This window comes from Perognathus longimembris, chromosome 6 (genome assembly GCF_023159225.1).
Source record: "Perognathus longimembris pacificus isolate PPM17 chromosome 6, ASM2315922v1, whole genome shotgun sequence".
NCBI classification, from domain to species: domain Eukaryota; kingdom Metazoa; phylum Chordata; class Mammalia; order Rodentia; family Heteromyidae; genus Perognathus; species Perognathus longimembris.
This window is the reverse complement of record NC_063166.1, coordinates 85378165-85394458: the sequence shown is the minus strand read 5'-3', so window position 1 is coordinate 85394458 and position 16294 is coordinate 85378165. Positions and strand designations below refer to the sequence as shown.

General features: G+C 67.9%; 2 protein-coding genes and 1 long non-coding RNA gene across 3 annotated transcripts; 1 reads left to right on the top strand and 2 right to left on the bottom strand.

Annotated features, from left to right (window-relative positions):
• Positions 1–791: 791 nt before the first annotated feature.
• LOC125353943 (CDK5 and ABL1 enzyme substrate 2) lies at positions 792–13318 on the top strand. The gene is made up of 10 exons (XM_048349701.1): positions 792–1156; positions 8458–8529; positions 8613–8705; positions 9011–9088; positions 9721–9829; positions 10162–10327; positions 10537–10640; positions 10923–11029; positions 11284–11488; positions 11583–13318. Exons 1-10 carry the CDS (start codon positions 795–797, stop codon positions 11721–11723), a joined length of 1437 nt encoding a protein of 478 aa, XP_048205658.1. The 5' UTR covers positions 792–794; the 3' UTR covers positions 11724–13318.
• LOC125353945 lies at positions 1980–3145 on the bottom strand. The gene is made up of 3 exons (XR_007211378.1): positions 3135–3145; positions 2915–2921; positions 1980–2104 (listed from the first exon to the last, which is right to left on the bottom strand). It is a non-coding gene; the product is annotated as an uncharacterized LOC125353945 (long non-coding RNA).
• Positions 13319–13400: 82 nt separating the features above from the next.
• On the bottom strand, positions 13401–15109 carry Rps21 (ribosomal protein S21). The gene is made up of 6 exons (XM_048349702.1): positions 14990–15109; positions 14173–14235; positions 14028–14091; positions 13862–13933; positions 13550–13605; positions 13401–13464 (listed from the first exon to the last, which is right to left on the bottom strand). The coding sequence occupies exons 2-6, from the start codon at positions 14220–14222 to the stop codon at positions 13455–13457; spliced, it is 252 nt and encodes an 83-aa protein (XP_048205659.1). The 5' UTR covers positions 14223–14235; positions 14990–15109; the 3' UTR covers positions 13401–13454.
• Positions 15110–16294: the final 1185 nt, after the last annotated feature.

The window sequence follows — 16294 nt, the reverse complement described above, 5'->3', positions numbered from 1 at the left end:
GCCCAGGACTGGGCAAAAAGAAAAAAAAAAAAAACCCAACCCCGCCTTTGACCCCCCAGTACCCCTCCTGAGCACACATCCAAAGGGGGCACCCGTGTGTAAACCCCTGTTTCTGCAGCTGTTCACGAGAACCCGCCGGAGGAGTCAGCCTCGGTGCCCGGTGGACCGACACCCGCACAGGTGCCTGGGGAGTCCTGACGGCCGCCAGGCTTCCATCGGGGCCGGAAGCCCTCGGGCTCCAGGGGGGACACTGCGGCTGAAGGTGGCCTCGCGGCGGAGGGCCGCCCGGGACCCGGGCTGGACGGCCATCCTGGCCGGGGCTTTCTGCCCGGGGCGGGAGGCTGGGGTGGCCCTGCCGGGTCTCCCGGAAGCCGCGGGCCTCCCCGAAGGGCCGGCCCCGGGCGCCCCAAAGCGCCCCGGCTCCCGAGGCCAAAAGGAAGCTCGGGCTGGAAAGGGAAGTGCAGTGCGCTTGGCCGCCCGGGCGGGGCCCCAACCGCGGGCGCCGCCGGCAGCCCCGCCCCGGGCCCCTCCCGAGCCCCACCCCGCGGTTCTGGGCGCCCCTGCCCCGGGGCGGGGGGGGGGGCGTCCAAACCGCCCCGAGGACCTGGAGGAGTTCCGGGACCCGGCGCCCGCCCCGCGTGCGGCTCCAGCCAATGGGCGAGCGCGGCGACGCCTCATTTGCATGTGGGCGCGCCGTGGCCAATAGGCGGGCGCGAGGGCGCTATATTTGCATGGAGGCGCGGCGCGGCCAATAGGCGGCGGCGAGGCGGCGCGGCGCGGCGGCGCACTCGAGCATGGCCGCGGCCGCGGCGGGAGGAGCTCCGGGCCCGGCCCCCGGCCCCGCCAGGCCCGCGCCCGCCGCCCGCAACCCGCCGCCCGCGCCGCGGAGGCGCGGGGACTCGCGGCGCCGCCAGGCCGCGCTCTTCTTCCTCAACAACATCTCCCTGGACGGGCGGCCGCCGAGCCTGGGCCTCCGGGGCGAGAAGCCCCCGCCGCCGCCGCCCCTGCCGCCGCCGCCGCCGCCGCCGCCCCCCGCCGAGCCCCGCGAGCCGCCCGCCGAGCCCCGCGAGCCGCCCGCCCCGCCGCCCGCGCCCCAGGGCCTGCTCAGCCCCACCGCGGCGCCCGCCAGCCTCGGCCTGGAGGGGCAGCGCCCGAGGTGAGTGGTCCGGGGAGGAGGCGGGGCGGCCCGCGCCGGGCGGGCCGGTGACCCGAGCGCCGCGGGGCCCATCGGCCCGGTGCTGGGGCGGACGGGCCTGGGTCCCACCTGCCCCCGGGGTCGGGGCGCCGGGCGCGGCCGACCCGGGTGCGGGAGTCAGGGTGGCGCGGGGCGGCCCCCAGGCTGGGGCAGGGGCGACCCGGACGGTCAGTCCGGGACACCGAGGTGAGGTCTGGGCCTCTGGACGCGAGTTCGGGCCTCCTGTACCTGTGTACCCCAAACCCAGGGCCCTGCCCGCCTCCACGGGGGGTCCGCTCCGCCCTTCTCAGAGCCCTCCGCCCCTGGCCGGGCCTCCCCTCCCACCACCCTACTTGTGGTTTCTTTGCCCCTGTCACCTTGCTGAATCCTGGCCCTCCACCTGGCCCCTCCCCGGGCCCGGTTCATCTCCGGAAGCCCTTCGGCCTTGCACAGGGCACCGCCCTCAGCTCCATCCCCTGTCCAGATGGCCCTAGCAGCCAGGCGCCCTGTGCCCTGCCCACCAGCGCGCTCCCTCAGCTCACACTGAGGCTGCCACGGATCTTGTGCTGGACGCAAGTCAGCCCCTGCTGTGGGCTCTGCCCGGGGAGCCCGCGAGGGATGAGGGCCACACTGGGGTGTGCTGGGCTGGTGGCCACCCTAGCTCCTTGTGCCTACCTGGAGGTCATTGCTGGCCCCCAGGCCAGTCACAGCCGTGCGGTTTCTTGGAGGTCTTAGATAGGGAAGGGTGAGCCCAGAATGGAGTCTGAGATTCTGACCTCAGATCCCGCCTGTTTCCGAGTGGCCAGAGGATGGCTCTGAACTTGCTGAGGTCACCAGTCTGACCTACCTGGCACCTGGCCAAAAGGGGTGCCTGCTGGATTCCCCCACCGCCCTGAGGAGCCTTAGAAGAGCCACCTGGGGTCAAGGGCACTTGGTGTGCACAGCCCCTTCGGACAGAGACAGAGCTGTTCACTGCCGGGCCGCAGCATGGCCCTCCAAGGCCCCGAGGGAGGCCGCCAGGCACAGCCGGGCTCGGAGCTGAGCCCTCTCTTCCTCAGTCCCATGAGTGCACAGAGCAGGTGTATTACGTCCCTTAGCAAAGAGCCCTGGCACCGCTGTGTGCGCAGAGACCAGCAGGCCTCCTGTCGTTTGGAGTGAGAGGGTGTGAGGGGCGGGGCCAGTGTGACCACATCATGTTGCGTCACCTTTATGAGGAGGTATGCGCCTACTTCCCTGGGGTGTGGGGGGGGGGGGGCTCTTGGCCGTTCTTCAGGTCCCCGGAGTGTCTCCTTCGTCTCGTGGCCTGCCTTCCTCCGCTGCTGGTGTGGGTGCCCCCCCCCACTTGTCCTTGGGCTCTGCTGCCCAGTTGGTCGCTGCCCTGTTGCGCTTCCTCGATGGGCACAGGCCCTTAGGAAGAGGGCTGCCCCGCTGTGCTCCAGCCTGCGGCTGCGGAATCCCAACAGCACGGATGTTAGGAAGAGGGCTGCCCCTCTGTGCTCCAGCCTCCCGCTGTGGAATCCCAACAGCACGGATGTTAGGAGAGGAAGAGAACGCCGAACTTCCCGGAGATTATGCCTGAGGACTGCTCTGAGCAAACTCTGGCCTCCATTCCCCGTTCCACTGGTCAGTAGTGCTGTGATCTTTTTTTTTTTTTTGCCAGTCCTGGGGCTTGAACTCAGGGCCTGAGCACTGTCCCTGGGTTTTTTTTTTTTCTTTTTTCTTTTTGCTCCAGGCTAGCACTCTACCTCTTGAGCCACAGCGCCCCTTCTGGCCGTTTTCTGTATATGTGGTGCTGGGGAATGGAACCCAGGGCTTCATGTATACGAGGCGAGCACTCTACCACTAGGCCACATTCCCAGCCCCTAGGGCTGTGATCTTGAGACTGGAAAGGCCTCTCTAAAGAACCAATGGGTTCACACGTAGCACTTTGAGTCCGTTGACACCAGGGGTTCAGTGAGACCCATAGCAGCACTCTGCAGCCTGGGGCCCCTCCTTCTCTGCCAAGCCAGTGGGGGAAATGAGAACCCTTGTTGTGTCACACAACGATTTCTGATGTCATCTTAATACGATGACACCCCGGAGCACACTGAGCTCAGGTGAGTCTGGAGACTGCAGCGGCGAAGCGCCACAAAGGTGGCAACCACGTGCTCCCCAGCTGTGGAGACCAGCGTCGGGGCGTGGTCCGTGGGCGCCTTCCTGCCTCTGCGAGCTCCCGCTGGCTGCGGGCACCCCGTGGCTTGTGCTGCGCTGCTCCTCCCTCGTGTGTCTCTGCCACCTCGTCTTGTGAGGATGCAGCCGTCACCCTCTCCTTCTCCTGTTTCCAGCGCGTGCCCCAGTCGTAGCTTCTGGAGTTAGGACCTTGGGGGTGTCTTTCCGGGGGCACTGGTTCATCACACAGCACTGTTGCTCCCGTACTTCTTAGTGCCAGTGTGCTAGTAAAGGGAAAAGGTGGCCCCGCAGGTGAAAGGACTTGCTCTTGGCTGTCGGGTGCGTCCAGCAGATCCCCGGTGCAGCTTGAGGCCCAGGGGTCTCTGTGCTGCTCATCTGGAGCAAAGTCCAGAGTCAGCGCGAAGTCACCTGGCGCCCAGCGTCTGTCTGGGCGGAGCCGGGTGCAGCCTTGCGCCAGCACTTTGCTTACAATGCGGATGGGCCTCGTTGCCCTCTGTCTGGAAACCGCTAAGGTGGCCGGCGAAGGCTGGACCCCGGGGCGGCAGCGCACAGGCCCTGCTCCCGGCCCTCGTGTCCTTTCCCCTTGTGGACCTGCAGGACCCCCAGGCCTCTGCTGACCTGCGCTGGCTTCCCTGCTCTGGGTGCGAGTGCCCTGAAGGCCGTGACAGCCAGGCATGATGCTCGGGCTGGACTCGGAGCACAGGGTGTCACGCAAGTCCTGTCCAGGCCTGCCCGGCCCAGGATGCTGCGCTGCCCCCAGGGCTAGTCTGGGGCCGCGGGCCAGCGAGGGGCAGGCTGAGAGCACCCCCCCCCCCCCCCGCCTTCACCGCGGGTGTTTCAACAGCGCCCTCGTGTGGCTTCCGGCAGGTGACTCCACCCCACGCCTGCATGGCCGGGGTCACCTTTTGTAGTCCTCAGCCTATGAGGAAAGACTGCCGGGCCTCTGCTGGCTCTGGTGACCGGGCGAGGAGGCCGCCCTAGGCGGCTAAGGTGAAGGGCCTCGTGTGGCCTGGTCAGGGAGGCGCCGTCAGCAGCAGGGGCCGCGGGGGACGTCAGGCCAGGCCAGCTGCCCAGCCTTCTGCGCCGAGAGGCGTTGGGTCCACTCGCTGGACCTGTTATTCTGGTGGGGTATGTGGAACTCAGGTACGGCCCGTGCCCTGGCCCCGGCACCCACCCCACGCGCCACCCCTGCTCCTGCGGTGCCCTCCCGCCCTCCTCCACGTGGCCTCCGGCCCCTGTTCCCCCCTTCCCAGCTGTGTGACCCTAGGCAACTTGCTGAATGGCTCCGTGCCGCGGCTCCCCCCCCCAAGCTGAGTGGGAGCAGTGCCCACCTGGTCGAATTGTGGGATAGAGTTCAACAGAAAATGCTCCCCAGGAAGGAGAGCGAAGCCACAGGGGAAGCGATCTGCGCACCATCTGGGGACAGATTGTGTGAGCCGCTGAGAAGAGCACCGCGTCCCTAGAGTGACCAGGACACAGTGGCGCCAGGCTCCGCCGCAGCCGCAAATGAGGCCCCGGGCGGGCAGGAGCCCCAGGCGGGCAGGGAATTAGAGGTGCGCCTGGAGCACGCCAGGCTGGCCGTCCCCAGGAGGGACCTCAAAAACACAGCTGCCCCCTCCCAGGAGGGACCTCAGGACAGACTGCCCCAACCCTCAGAGAGGGACCCCACGACACAGACTCCCCCCCACAGAGAGGGACCCCACGACACAGACTACCCCCCCAGAGAGGGACCCCACGACACAGACTACCCCCCCAGAGAGGGACCCCACGACACAGACTCCCCCCCACAGAGAGGGACCCCACGACACAGACTCCCCCCCACAGAGAGGGACCCCACGACACAGACTCCCCCCAACCCTCAGAGAGGGACCCCATGACAGACTCCCCCCCACTCAGAGAGGGACCCCATGACAGACTCCCCCCCACTCAGAGAGGGACCCCACGACACAGACTCCCCCCAACCCTCAGAGAGGGACCCCACGACACAGACTCCCCCAACCCTCAGAGAGGGACCCCACAACACAGACTCCCCCCCACAGAGAGGGACCCCACGACACAGACTCCCCCCCACACTCAGGGACCCCACGACACAGACTCCCCCCCCTCAGAGAGGGACCCCACAACAGACTCCCCCCACTCAGAGAGGTCCCCACGACACAGACTACCCCCCCTACTCAGAGAGGGACCCCACGACCAGACTCGGGCCTGTCTCCGCCACAGCCGGTTGGCGTCAGGTGGGTGTTAGGAGTGTGCGTGCGGCAGTGTGTGCGTTGCCTCCTGGAACGGCTGCCCGGGACTGCAGCCCGCAGCTCTGCTCGCCAGGTTCCTAAGAGGTCCTTGGGCCGATGGCTCTGACTCCACGCGCCCGTGGCTGGGCTCTGACTCCACGCGCCCGTGGCTGGGCTCTGACTCCACGCGCCCGTGGCTGGGCTCTGACTCCACGCGCCCGTGGCTGGGCTCTGACTCCACGCGCCCGTGGCTGGGCTCTGACTCCACGCGCCCGTGGCTGGGCTCTGACTCCACGCGCCCGTGGCTGGGCTCTGACTCCACGCGCCCGTGGCTGGGCTCTGACTCCACGCGCCCGTGGCTGGGCTCTGACTCCACGCGCCCGTGGCTGGGCTCTGACTCCACGCGCCCGTGGCTGGGCTCTGACTCCACGCGCCCGTGGCTGGGCTCTGACTCCACGCGCCCGTGGCTGGGCTCTGACTCCACGCGCCCGTGGCTGGGCTCTGACTCCACGCGCCCGTGGCTGGGCTCTGACTCCACGCGCCCGTGGCTGGGCTCTGACTCCACGCGCCCGTGGCTGGGCTCTGACTCCACGCGCCCGTGGCTGGGCTCTGACTCCACGCGCCCGTGGCTGGTCTCCACACCCCCGGCGGCCCCCGCTCCGCACCTCCTCCAGAGCAGAGAGGGCCCAGCGCAGTAGCACATGGCCGCACCTCCCCCCACCGCCACCACCCGCGCCCGTGCCGGCCACCCACCAGCACCCACACCCGCGCCGGCCACCACCCGCACCCGCACCCGCACCCGCGCCGGCCACCACCCGCACCCGCACCCGCACCCGCGCCGGCCACCACCCGCACCCGCACCCGCACCCGCGCCCGTGCCGGCCACCCACCAGCACCCACACCCGCGCCGGCCACCACCCGCACCCGCACCCGCACCCGCGCCGGCCACCACCCGCACCCGCGCCGGCCACCACCCGCACCCGCACCCGCACCCGCGCCGGCCACCACCCGCACCCGCACCCGCACCCGCGCCGGCCACCACCCGCACCCGCACCCGCACCCGCGCCGGCCACCACCCGCACCCGCACCCGCACCCGCGCCGGCCACCACCCGCACCCGCACCCGCGCCGGCCACCACCCGCACCCGCGCCGGCCACCACCCGCACCCGCACCCGCACCCGCGCCGGCCACCACCCGCACCCGCGCCGGCCACCACCCGCACCCGCACCCGCACCCGCGCCGGCCACCACCCGCACCCGCACCCGCACCCGCGCCGGCCACCACCCGCACCCGCGCCGGCCACCACCCGCACCCGCACCCGCACCCGCGCCGGCCACCACCCGCACCCGCACCCGCACCCGCGCCGGCCACCACCCGCACCCGCACCCGCGCCGGCCACCACCCGCACCCGCGCCGGCCACCACCCGCACCCGCGCCCGCCACCACCCGCACCCGCGCCGGCCACCACCCGCACCCGCGCCCGCCACCACCCGCACCCGCGCCGACCACCACCCGCACCCGCGCCCACCACCACCCGCACCCGCGCCGGCCACCACCCGCACCCGCGCCCGCCACCACCCGCACCCGCGCCCGCCACCACCCGCACCCGCGCCGGCCACCACCCGCACCCGCACCGGCCACCACCCGCACCCGCGCCGGCCACCACCCGCACCCGCACCGGCCACCACCCGCACCCGCGCCGGCCACCACCCGCACCCGCGCCGGCCACCACCCGCACCCGCGCCGGCCACCACCCGCACCCGCGCCCGCCACCACCCGCACCCACACCAGCCACTCCTGGCCCCCCACTGGCCTCACCGGTGGCGTGGCTTTCCTAAAACAGCAAGGTCACAGCGTTGGCCCCTTCCCCGGCGTTCTGAACTCGGGGCCACCTTGTGTGTCTTGGCTCTGGCCGGGTACAGGGAAAGGCAGGAAGCTTGGCAGTCTCCGCCCCCGGCTCTGCCCGCACAGCCTTGCGGCCTCGCCCATGGGCCCCACCTGAGCCCCTCTCCGCGTGGGGCGGGGGGGACACGGCTCGCTCCTGCGCTGACAGCGGCCAGTGCCGGGTCCTGGGCGGGGTCCTCCGCGTGGCTCGTCCCGGGGGTCTTCACTTCCTGGGGCCCACCCCGAGTACCTCTGTGGCTCGGGGGGCAGGAGTCTCCCTGCCGATGGAGGGGTGGCCTTGGTGATTCCGAGCAGGCCCGCACGGTGCTCCGCCTCTCCCGGGGTCAGGGGTGACACGGAGGTGGGGGGCGTCCAGGGCAGGCGCACGCTTGGCATGCGTGAGGTCCTGGCGTGGGTCCTCAGTACTGGACGGGGGGGGGGGGCGGGAGGAAAGGGCTGGACCTCTGCGCTGTGGGACCCTCCTTGTCACGTGACTCACGCTGACCTGGGTGCCAGGGTCACTGCAGGGTCACTGCAGGGTCACTGGCCTCCTCCAGGGCTGCTGTTCTGTGTTGTTTTGCCTTTCGTTGAGGATGTGCGCCTGGGCTGAGGGAGGGAGGATGGAGTAGAGGCACCGCCGTCCAGGCCCTGGTGGGGCCGCGCTGGCCGCGGCAGGGAGTGTGCCGTCCTCCTGCCCCCGTGGGCGGCCTCAGCACCGGCTGTCACGCCTCTGTCCCCCAGCGGGACTGTGGCTCGGCTGCTTGGGCAGCTCTCAGCCTGGGAGCAGCAGATTCTCCTGGCTTCCCCGGCAGGACCTTGGCCGCAGACCGGCACAGGACCCCAGGGTGGCCCGGAGCCCCTACTGTGGAGGGGGGCTGCCTCGGGGCCCCTGCTGTGGACGGGGGCTGCCTCGGGGCCCCTGCTGTGGAGGGGGCTGCCCTGGGCAGCTGTGTCCAGGAAGCTCAGTGGTGCGGGCGGTCCTGACACAGTTCTTCCTCGCAGGAGACGGATCACCTCCCAGCGCTGCTCCCTGGAATTTCTAGAAGATGCAGTGGGCTGCGCCTCCGTACAGAGGTACGAACCCCACACCCCAGGCCCTGTCCTCTAATATCCCCCCACCCCCCAGGCCTAGGACTACCTGCTTTTGTACCTTGCAGAACCAAGCATGCATCCGGGTCCCCAAGACACAAAGGCCTGAAGAAAACACACTTCATCAAAAATATGAGGCAGTATGACACAAGGAACAGCAGGTAACAGCACACAGCCGGCCTGGGGCTGCGGCGGGGTACCCTCTGAGCCTTTGGGTGCAGGCTGGGTCCCTGGGAGCCAGCCCCCACCGCCACGGCCCACCCCGTCCCTGGGGGTCCTGTGCTCTCTGGCGGAGAGGAGGCCTGACCTCAGGGCCGTCGGCTGCCTGGGGGTGCACGAGGCCTCCGGGCCCATGGGCGGGGCGGGGGCTGGGGAACCGGTGGGCCCGGGCACCCGAGCAGTGTCCCGGGCCCGGATCCATGCCGGACAGAGTTGCTGGCCCGCCCTGACCCTCACGGCCCCGCAGGATCGTGCTCATCTGTGCCAAGCGCTCCCTGTGTGCCGCCTTCTCCGTGCTGCCCTATGGGGAAGGCCTGCGGATCAGGTACGTGCTTACGCAGGCACGCACCGGGCAGCAGCCGAAGGTGGGATGGGTGCAGCGCGGGCCGGGGGGCTGGGGGGGCGGGGGGCCGGGAGGGGGCGGCCTGTGTCTAGCTCTGGGGCAGCACCCCACCCGCTGCAGGGCCAGGAGCCGGCCGCGTCTGCACAGCTGCCGTATCCGGGTCACCCCGAGTGTTCCTGCCGCTCGGAAGACACACTTGCCAGCCCCTGTGGCCAGTCCCGGCCCTGTGACCTGAGTGTAACTCAGGCAAGGAAATGGCTGTCCGGATGGGATGGCAGGAGGCATGGGAGGGGGCCTGGGTTAGGGAAACACCGGGCCTCAAGGTCCCGGCCCGCTGCTGGGTGTGGCCGCCGGTGAAGGGTTAGACACCAGGAAGCAGATTCGGGCACAAGTGCAGGTAGGTGCTGGGAGATGCCCCGGAGCTGTCGGGCAGGGGTGTCTGGACGGAGCAGGCGTGAGGCGCGCTCGTGCCCTTCACACGCCCGCCATAGGCTGTGCGTGCTTCGCAGAGCGGGCGGTCAGGCCGAGCCGCCGGAGCGGGGCTCCCGCGCGGGCCTGGCTCCTCCAGCCTGGGGCGGTGGGGCTGCAGCACCCTCGCCCTCCCGTGCTTGCAGTGACCTCAGGGTGGACGGCCAGAAGCAGAGGCATCCGTCCGGCGGCGTCTCCGTGTCTTCCGAGATGGTCTTTGAGTTGGAAGGCGTGGAGCTGGGAGCCGATGGCAAGGCAAGCGGCCAGGGGCGGCCGGTGGGGCGGCGCGTGGGAGCCGGGCTGCGCGGGGGCCCCACGCCCCTGCAGGAGGCCCCCGCACGGAGAGAGCCCCGCGAGGCCACCAGCCTGTGCCGGCCCTGCCCCGCGCCCCCTGCGCCTGAGCCCCCCTTGGGGCTGTTGACCCCAGTGGGGGTGGGAAGCTGGTGTGCGTGCAGTGTTGAGTGGGGGGCGGGGCGGGGCTCTCCCAGCCCCCTCCCCCCCAGCACGCAGCGCGTCCTCCATGGCTGTGCCGCCCGCCGGGCCTTGTGCGGCCCCAGGGAAGCAGAGCTTGCTGGTTGCTTTTCCAGGTTGTGTCTTACGCAAAGTTCCTGTACCCCACCAATGCCCTGGTCACACACAAGAGTGACAGCCACAGCCTGCCGCCACAGCCTCGGCCCAGCATTCCCCGGGCTCCCCCCGGGGCCAGACACAAGCCTGCCCCCGCCCAGTCAGCACCAGCCAGCACCGAACTAGGTACTCCCCGAGCCGTCCCAGGACCGCGAGGCCGCGGACACACAGAGCCGGCTCCGCCCAGAGGGGCCTGGCAGGACGTTTCTCTGTTCACCCAGCCCTGGGCCCCTGGGCAGGGAGGACCAGGGGCCCCAGGAGCTGTGCCGCCATGCCTCCCCTCCTCCCTCGGTGCTAGAGAGGCCCCGCAGGTGAGGAACTGCATCTGCTTGCAGGAGGTGACGGAGGAGACGTGCTGGAGTACAACCCCAACCTCCTGGACGACCCGCAGTGGCCCTGTGGGAAGCACAAGAGGGTGCTCATCTTCGCCTCCCACATGGTGCGCGCCCTCCACCTGGCCTGCGGGCCCCGCCCTGCCGCTGCCCAAGGAGTGGGGTACAGCAAGGCCTGTCCCCACCCACATGAGCAGCAGCAGGGCAGAGCCAAGCTGGGCACCCTGCCTGAGGCCCTCGGTGCCTTGTGGCCTAGGCCTCCCCACCAAGGACACAGATGGGACTCTGAGCCCCTGTGTCCTCAGAGATCTGGGTGTGCCTCCTGTCCCGGGCTGAGGGGATCTGCCTCTGAGATGCCAGCCCCCCTTACCCACGTCCTCCCATTGCAGACCACCGTGATTGAGTACGTGAAGCCTGCAGACCTCAAGAAGGACATGAATGAAACCTTTAAGGAGAAGTTCCCTCACATCAAGCTGACGCTGAGCAAGATCAGGAGGTGAGGAGGAGCCAGGCAGAGGCCCGGGCTGGGCCCTGGAGCTGAGCTGCCCCGCACTGCTGGGCATGGAACTCCAGGCCTCCGGCTTGCTAGACACCTACCTGCTCTGCCACCTGAGCCACGCTGGCCTTTAGCTCTTTTTCAGTTAGGGTTTCCCGTTCTGGCTCTGGTTGGCCTAGACCCACAAACCCTGTACCCAGGGACTTTGTGTGCAGCCTCTGACCCGGAGACGGCTTCCCCCCCATCCCCCACAGCTTGAAGCGGGAAATGCGGCACCTGTCGGAGGAGTGCAGCCTGGAGCCCGCGACGGTGGCCATGGCCTACGTGTACTTCGAGAAGCTCGTGCTGCAGGGCAAGCTCAACAAGCAGAACCGCAAGCTGTGCGCCGGCGCCTGCGTGCTGCTGGCCGCCAAAATCAGCAGCGACCTCCGCAAGAGCGAAGTGAAGCAGCTCATCGACGTGAGTGCAGGGGCTCTGCCCGGGGCACGGACGTCCCGGAGGGGGACCGGGCGTCAAGGTGGCTAACTTGCTGCTCCTTTCTCCTGCACTGCAGAAGCTGGAGGAAAGATTCCGGCTCAACAGGCGAGATCTCATCGGGTTTGAGTTCACCGTCCTGGTGGCTTTGGAACTGGCCCTTTACCTCCCCGAGAACCAAGTGTTACCTCACTACAGACGCCTCTCCCAGCAGTTCTAGCCCGGGGCCCTCAGCAGGGAGGGAAGCCCCGCCCACACCCAGTCACAGCCCGCACCGGCATCTTCATCTTCGTTTCCTGGAGAGGGATGTCGCCTTCATTCCAAAGCTCCCAGCCCCTCCAAGAGCACTGAGAATTTTCCTGGCATGAACACGTGGGCTCCACTGAGACCAACCTGTCACCAGGACCTCTGGTTTATATTGCTGGCATGGTGGTGAGTCCCGGGTTCCAGTTTGGCTTTCTCACTTTGCCTTGACTTTGCAAACCACCTGGCCAGGATGGACCTGCCGTCCAGACAATAGGAACACACTGATGTTGCCAGGCTTGACAATGGAAAGATCCAGCTTGGATATCTCCTTATAAATGTGGCGTTTCTTGGCATCCATGCCCCGCTCCCCACCTCTATCTGAGCAAGCTCCTACCAGGGCTCCCCACATGAGCACAGTAGCCCCGGTATTGGATTAAGCCACCAAGACCTTACTCCTAGTCTATTCTGGTCTCTCCTCGCTTGGACATCGGTTCCAGCTTCACGTCACTGTGAAATCCCGCGTGGGCTCTGCAGACAGCCCACCTCACGCTAGGACCCACCTCTGCCTCCTGCCAGAAAACGCTGCTGCCTTCAGGAAAACGACTCGGCTCTTAATTACCCTAAGCAATACTGCAACGAGGGGGGAAGAAAACCTATTTATTATTTAGGATTTGGTTCTCTGGGTCTCCAAGGGAACAAACCCTGGTTTAGGTCTGCTGGAGGTGTGCCGGACACCTCCCATCGCCAAACCAGGCTCATGCTGCAGCCCTGGGTGGTCGCGCACCCGGGCAGACTGGCCACGCCCCCGTCCTCGCGCCCCTCCCCTCGGCAGGGTCCACAGGTCCCCCCAGGGTTTTTCCATGCAGATCAGCCTCGCCGCTGAGCCAAGCTGTCTTCCTCACAAACCAGGCTGGCACAGCAGGCTGTGGAGGCATGGGCCCTTGTGCTCCTGTACAGGGGAGATGGTTCTGCCGCACACAGCCCTTGGCAGAGGCACCCATCCTCACTTCAGCCCAGAGCACACAGGAAGGGCACAGTGAGACACATGGGCCCTCACTCTTAAGTCAAAGACCGTCCGAGAACCACAGCATGCCCAGAACACACCCTGCCCTGGGAAAAGCAGTCCAGCCACCAGAACACAGGGCCACTCCACCACAGGAACTGCAGGATGGCTTCCTAAACTCTGCTGTAGCCAACAACCTGCCCCCAGGGGAACCATGTCTCCTTAGGACGGATAACTAGTGTACAGTAGTGACGTGTGTGGTAGCATTTAGTCATTTGCCAAGCTGGTGTTTGAAACCCTGCTTCCCTTGTCCTTCTAAACAGCCAAGAACGGCCTCTGTGGTACCCGAGAGCTGCTACAATAAAGCCAGTACTTAACCAAATGACATCTGAACCTGCAATCCTCCAGACCAAGAGCAGTGTCCATGGTAGCCCTTCCTCAGCACCCAGCAATGGTTGTAGATGTTTGTGAGTGAGCAAGTATCTGACCTCAAAACGCTTGACCCTTTTGTCAGATTGTTTTCATATGGATGTGTTTCTTAAAGTAAAATCTTGTTTTGCATTATGTGACAATTTGTCTCTTTTCAGCAGAGCGCCATCCCCATTTCTGGCCCCACAGGAGTTATGTCCCATTCACACACAGAAGGAACAAGTTTATCACTTTTATTTATGACAAATACTCCACACTCCCAATTTCCAGCTCTTAGAAGTTCCTACAAGGGAAAAACAATACTCGTCATGTTTCTGGGGAAGTCCCAGGCCACTGTGCCCAAAAGTGAGGACCCCCCCCCCACTTACTTTGAGACAATGCCATCGCACTTGGCCAGTCGGAGAATGGAATCATCTGACTCACCCTTTAAAGAAGTAAAGGGAAAGTCCTGAATATTCCCACCAGGGCTGACGGGTCCCACGGACCGGTCAGCTCACATTTCTACCACACCAGCGAGTCTGGGCAGCCACCAATAAGTTCCTAGTCAAAAGCAGGGCCACCCCAAGAGAAAGCAGCAAGACTCCTCTGCCTACACCCCATTCCAGCCTGAGGAAGGCGTAACACACCCAAAGTTCAAATGCCCAAACCCAGTGGTCCAGGAGGTAACAGGGAAAACTCACCATCCTGCGAATGGCCCCGCAGATGCCGTATGTCTTAAACTGGCCGTTAAACCTGCCTGTGACCCTGTCGACCTACACAAAAGATTGGAAAACCACTCAGTGGGGCGCCCTTCGCGCTCGCCTGTGGCCGGCATGAAGGTGCCCAGGCCCAAGCTCCCCAGCTCACCTCGGCCACGTTTATCTGGATGGACGCGTGGTCCTTCGCACCGATGATGCGGTTGCTGGCGGAGCTAAGGAGAGGAAGGCGCGGTGAGCAGGGAGGGCCGCGGCGGGCGGGGAGGGGAGGGGGGCAGGAGGGGGGCGGCACTCACCACTTCCGCGGCACGTACAGGTCCACGAACTCGCCGGCGTCGTTCTGCATGTTGAAGCCGCACCTGCGAAATCACCGCGTGGCGCCATGAGTCCAACCAGGCCGCACTCCCGGCCCAGACACCAGCCACCCCACCCCACCCCGCGGCCCGGCGGACCCCACGCGGCCCGGCCCAGACACCAGGCCCCAGGCACGGCGGAGCCCACGCGGCCCGGCCCAGACACCGGGCCCCCGGCCCGGTGGACCCCACGCGGCCCGGCCCGGCCCAGACACCGGGCCCCAGGCACGGCGGACCCCACGCGGCCCGGCCCAGACACCGGGCCCCAGGCACGGAGGACCCCACGCGGCCCGGCCCGGCCCGGCCCAGACACCGGGCCCCAGGCACGGCGGACCCCACGCGGCCCGGCCCGGCTCAGACACCGGGCCCCAGGCACGGCGGACCCCACGCGGCCCGGCCCAGACACCGGGCCCCAGGCACGGCGGACCCCACGCGGCCCGGCTCAGACACCGGGCCCCAGGCACGGCGGACCCCACGCGGCCCGGCCCGGCCCAGACACCGGGCCCCAGGCACGGCGGACCCCACGCGGCCCGGCCCAGACACCGGGCCCCAGGCACGGCGGACCCCACGCGGCCCGGCCCGGCCCAGACACCGGGCCCCAGGCACGGCGGACCCCACGCCGCCCGGCCCAGACACCGGGCCCCCGGCACGGCGGACCCCACGCGGCCCGGCCCGGCCCAGACACCGGGCCCCCGGCACGGCGGACCCCACGCCGCCCGGCCCGGCCCGGCCTCCCCCAAGCCCAGGCCGCGCGGCCGACCTGCTGCTGCCGCCGGGACGAGCGCGAGCACAGAAAGGAAGTCGCGAGTCTCCCGGCAGCGCCTTCGGCGGGCGGGGGCGGGGCTTCGGCGCTCGCTTCCGGGTCGCGCGGGCGCGCCGAGCCTGCGCCATGCGTCCGTTCCGGTTTCCCACCCGACGCGACTCTGCTTCCGCTTCCGGCGCGGGGGGCCCGTGCGGCGGCCGCGCGTCGTCGGGGCCGGCTCCGCCCGGCTCGCCCCGCGCCTCGGCGGCGCCGGGACCCTCCGGCCGCCCCGCGCCGGAGCCGCCTTCCCGCGGCAGCCGCGGGCGGGCCCGGGCTCGGGGGAGGAGGCCGCGATCGGAGGCTGCGGTTCAAAGCCTGCCCGGGCGGCCACGTCCGCGCCTGCCCTTCTGCACTCCACCGTCTGAAGCGGGAAGCGGAGCCGGGGCTCGAGGGGTAGAGAGCCCCACTGCGGCAGCCCGCGAGCTCGAGGACAGCCGAGGTCCAGCCAAGACCCACACGAGAAAGGGAGGAGGAAACCCCCAGACTGGCCTGGGAAACCGGCGCGGGGCAGAGCGCCTGCCTCGCGCGCGTGAGGCCCCGGGTTCGAGTCCGCAGCACCCCATACACAGAAAAGGCCGCAAGTGGCCGAGTGCTAGCCTGGAGCACCGAGAGGCCCAGGGACAGGGCCCCTGAGTTCAAACCCCAGGACTGGCAAGTAAACGAACACTCCCAGAGTGGAGGTAGCACCCACCCTCAGCGCATCTGGGAGTATGCAGAGGGGTCAGTCTCCATGGATCTAGCCCCGCCCTGACCAGGGCCTGATCAGAGTCTGGGCTCCCTTCTCATCCCCTGTTGAGAGTTCTCTAGAACCATCTTGTCTTCCTTCCACAGACCTGCTTGTCGTTGAGCCTCCGTGTGCCTCTGTCATCTTCCTACCCATAGCACTCACCTGTGGCCCTGCGCTTAGTAGGCTCACAAGACACTGAGTGCACTAGAAGCCCTCACACCCTGAATGAGTTGTCCTCAGTTTATCTGAGGCCTGGAGGAGCCGAGATTGAAGTTCCGTCCCCCACCCCCACCCCCACCCCTTTCCATGCCTGCGAGGCAGTGTCTGCCGATGTTGATGCTTCAGAAGTGAGATCACTGGAGCCGCTGCCCTGGGCCCTCGGGAAGGTCGTTCTGTTCCCGCAGGTCCTGAGGCATGTGGTCTTTCCAGAAATGCCAGTGGATGTTAGAGATGACTTGTTTATGTTTGTGGTTGGGGATCTGCAGCCTGCCTGGTTGTGTCTCTCTGAGTTCACCCAGAAAACCACAGTCTGCTCT

What these genes read in the sequence shown, in the direction of transcription:
- LOC125353943 (XM_048349701.1), top strand. Translation starts at nt 795, where the DNA reads ATGGCCGCGGCCGCGGCGGGAGGAGCTCCGGGCCCGGCCCCCGGCCCC. An exon ending in GGCTGCGCCTCCGTACAGAG is followed by an intron (nt 8,530 to 8,612) that starts GTACGAACCCCA and finishes TGTACCTTGCAG; the next exon opens with AACCAAGCATGCATCCGGGT. An exon ending in AAGTGAAGCAGCTCATCGAC is followed by an intron (nt 11,489 to 11,582) that starts GTGAGTGCAGGG and finishes CCTGCACTGCAG; the next exon opens with AAGCTGGAGGAAAGATTCCG.
- Rps21 (XM_048349702.1), bottom strand. Translation starts at nt 14,222, where the DNA reads ATGCAGAACGACGCCGGCGAGTTCGTGGACCTGTACGTGCCGCGGAAG. An exon ending in TCCAGATAAACGTGGCCGAG is followed by an intron (nt 13,934 to 14,027) that starts GTGAGCTGGGGA and finishes TCTTTTGTGTAG; the next exon opens with GTCGACAGGGTCACAGGCAG. An exon ending in GCGGGGCCATTCGCAGGATG is followed by an intron (nt 13,606 to 13,861) that starts GTGAGTTTTCCC and finishes ACTTCTTTAAAG; the next exon opens with GGTGAGTCAGATGATTCCAT.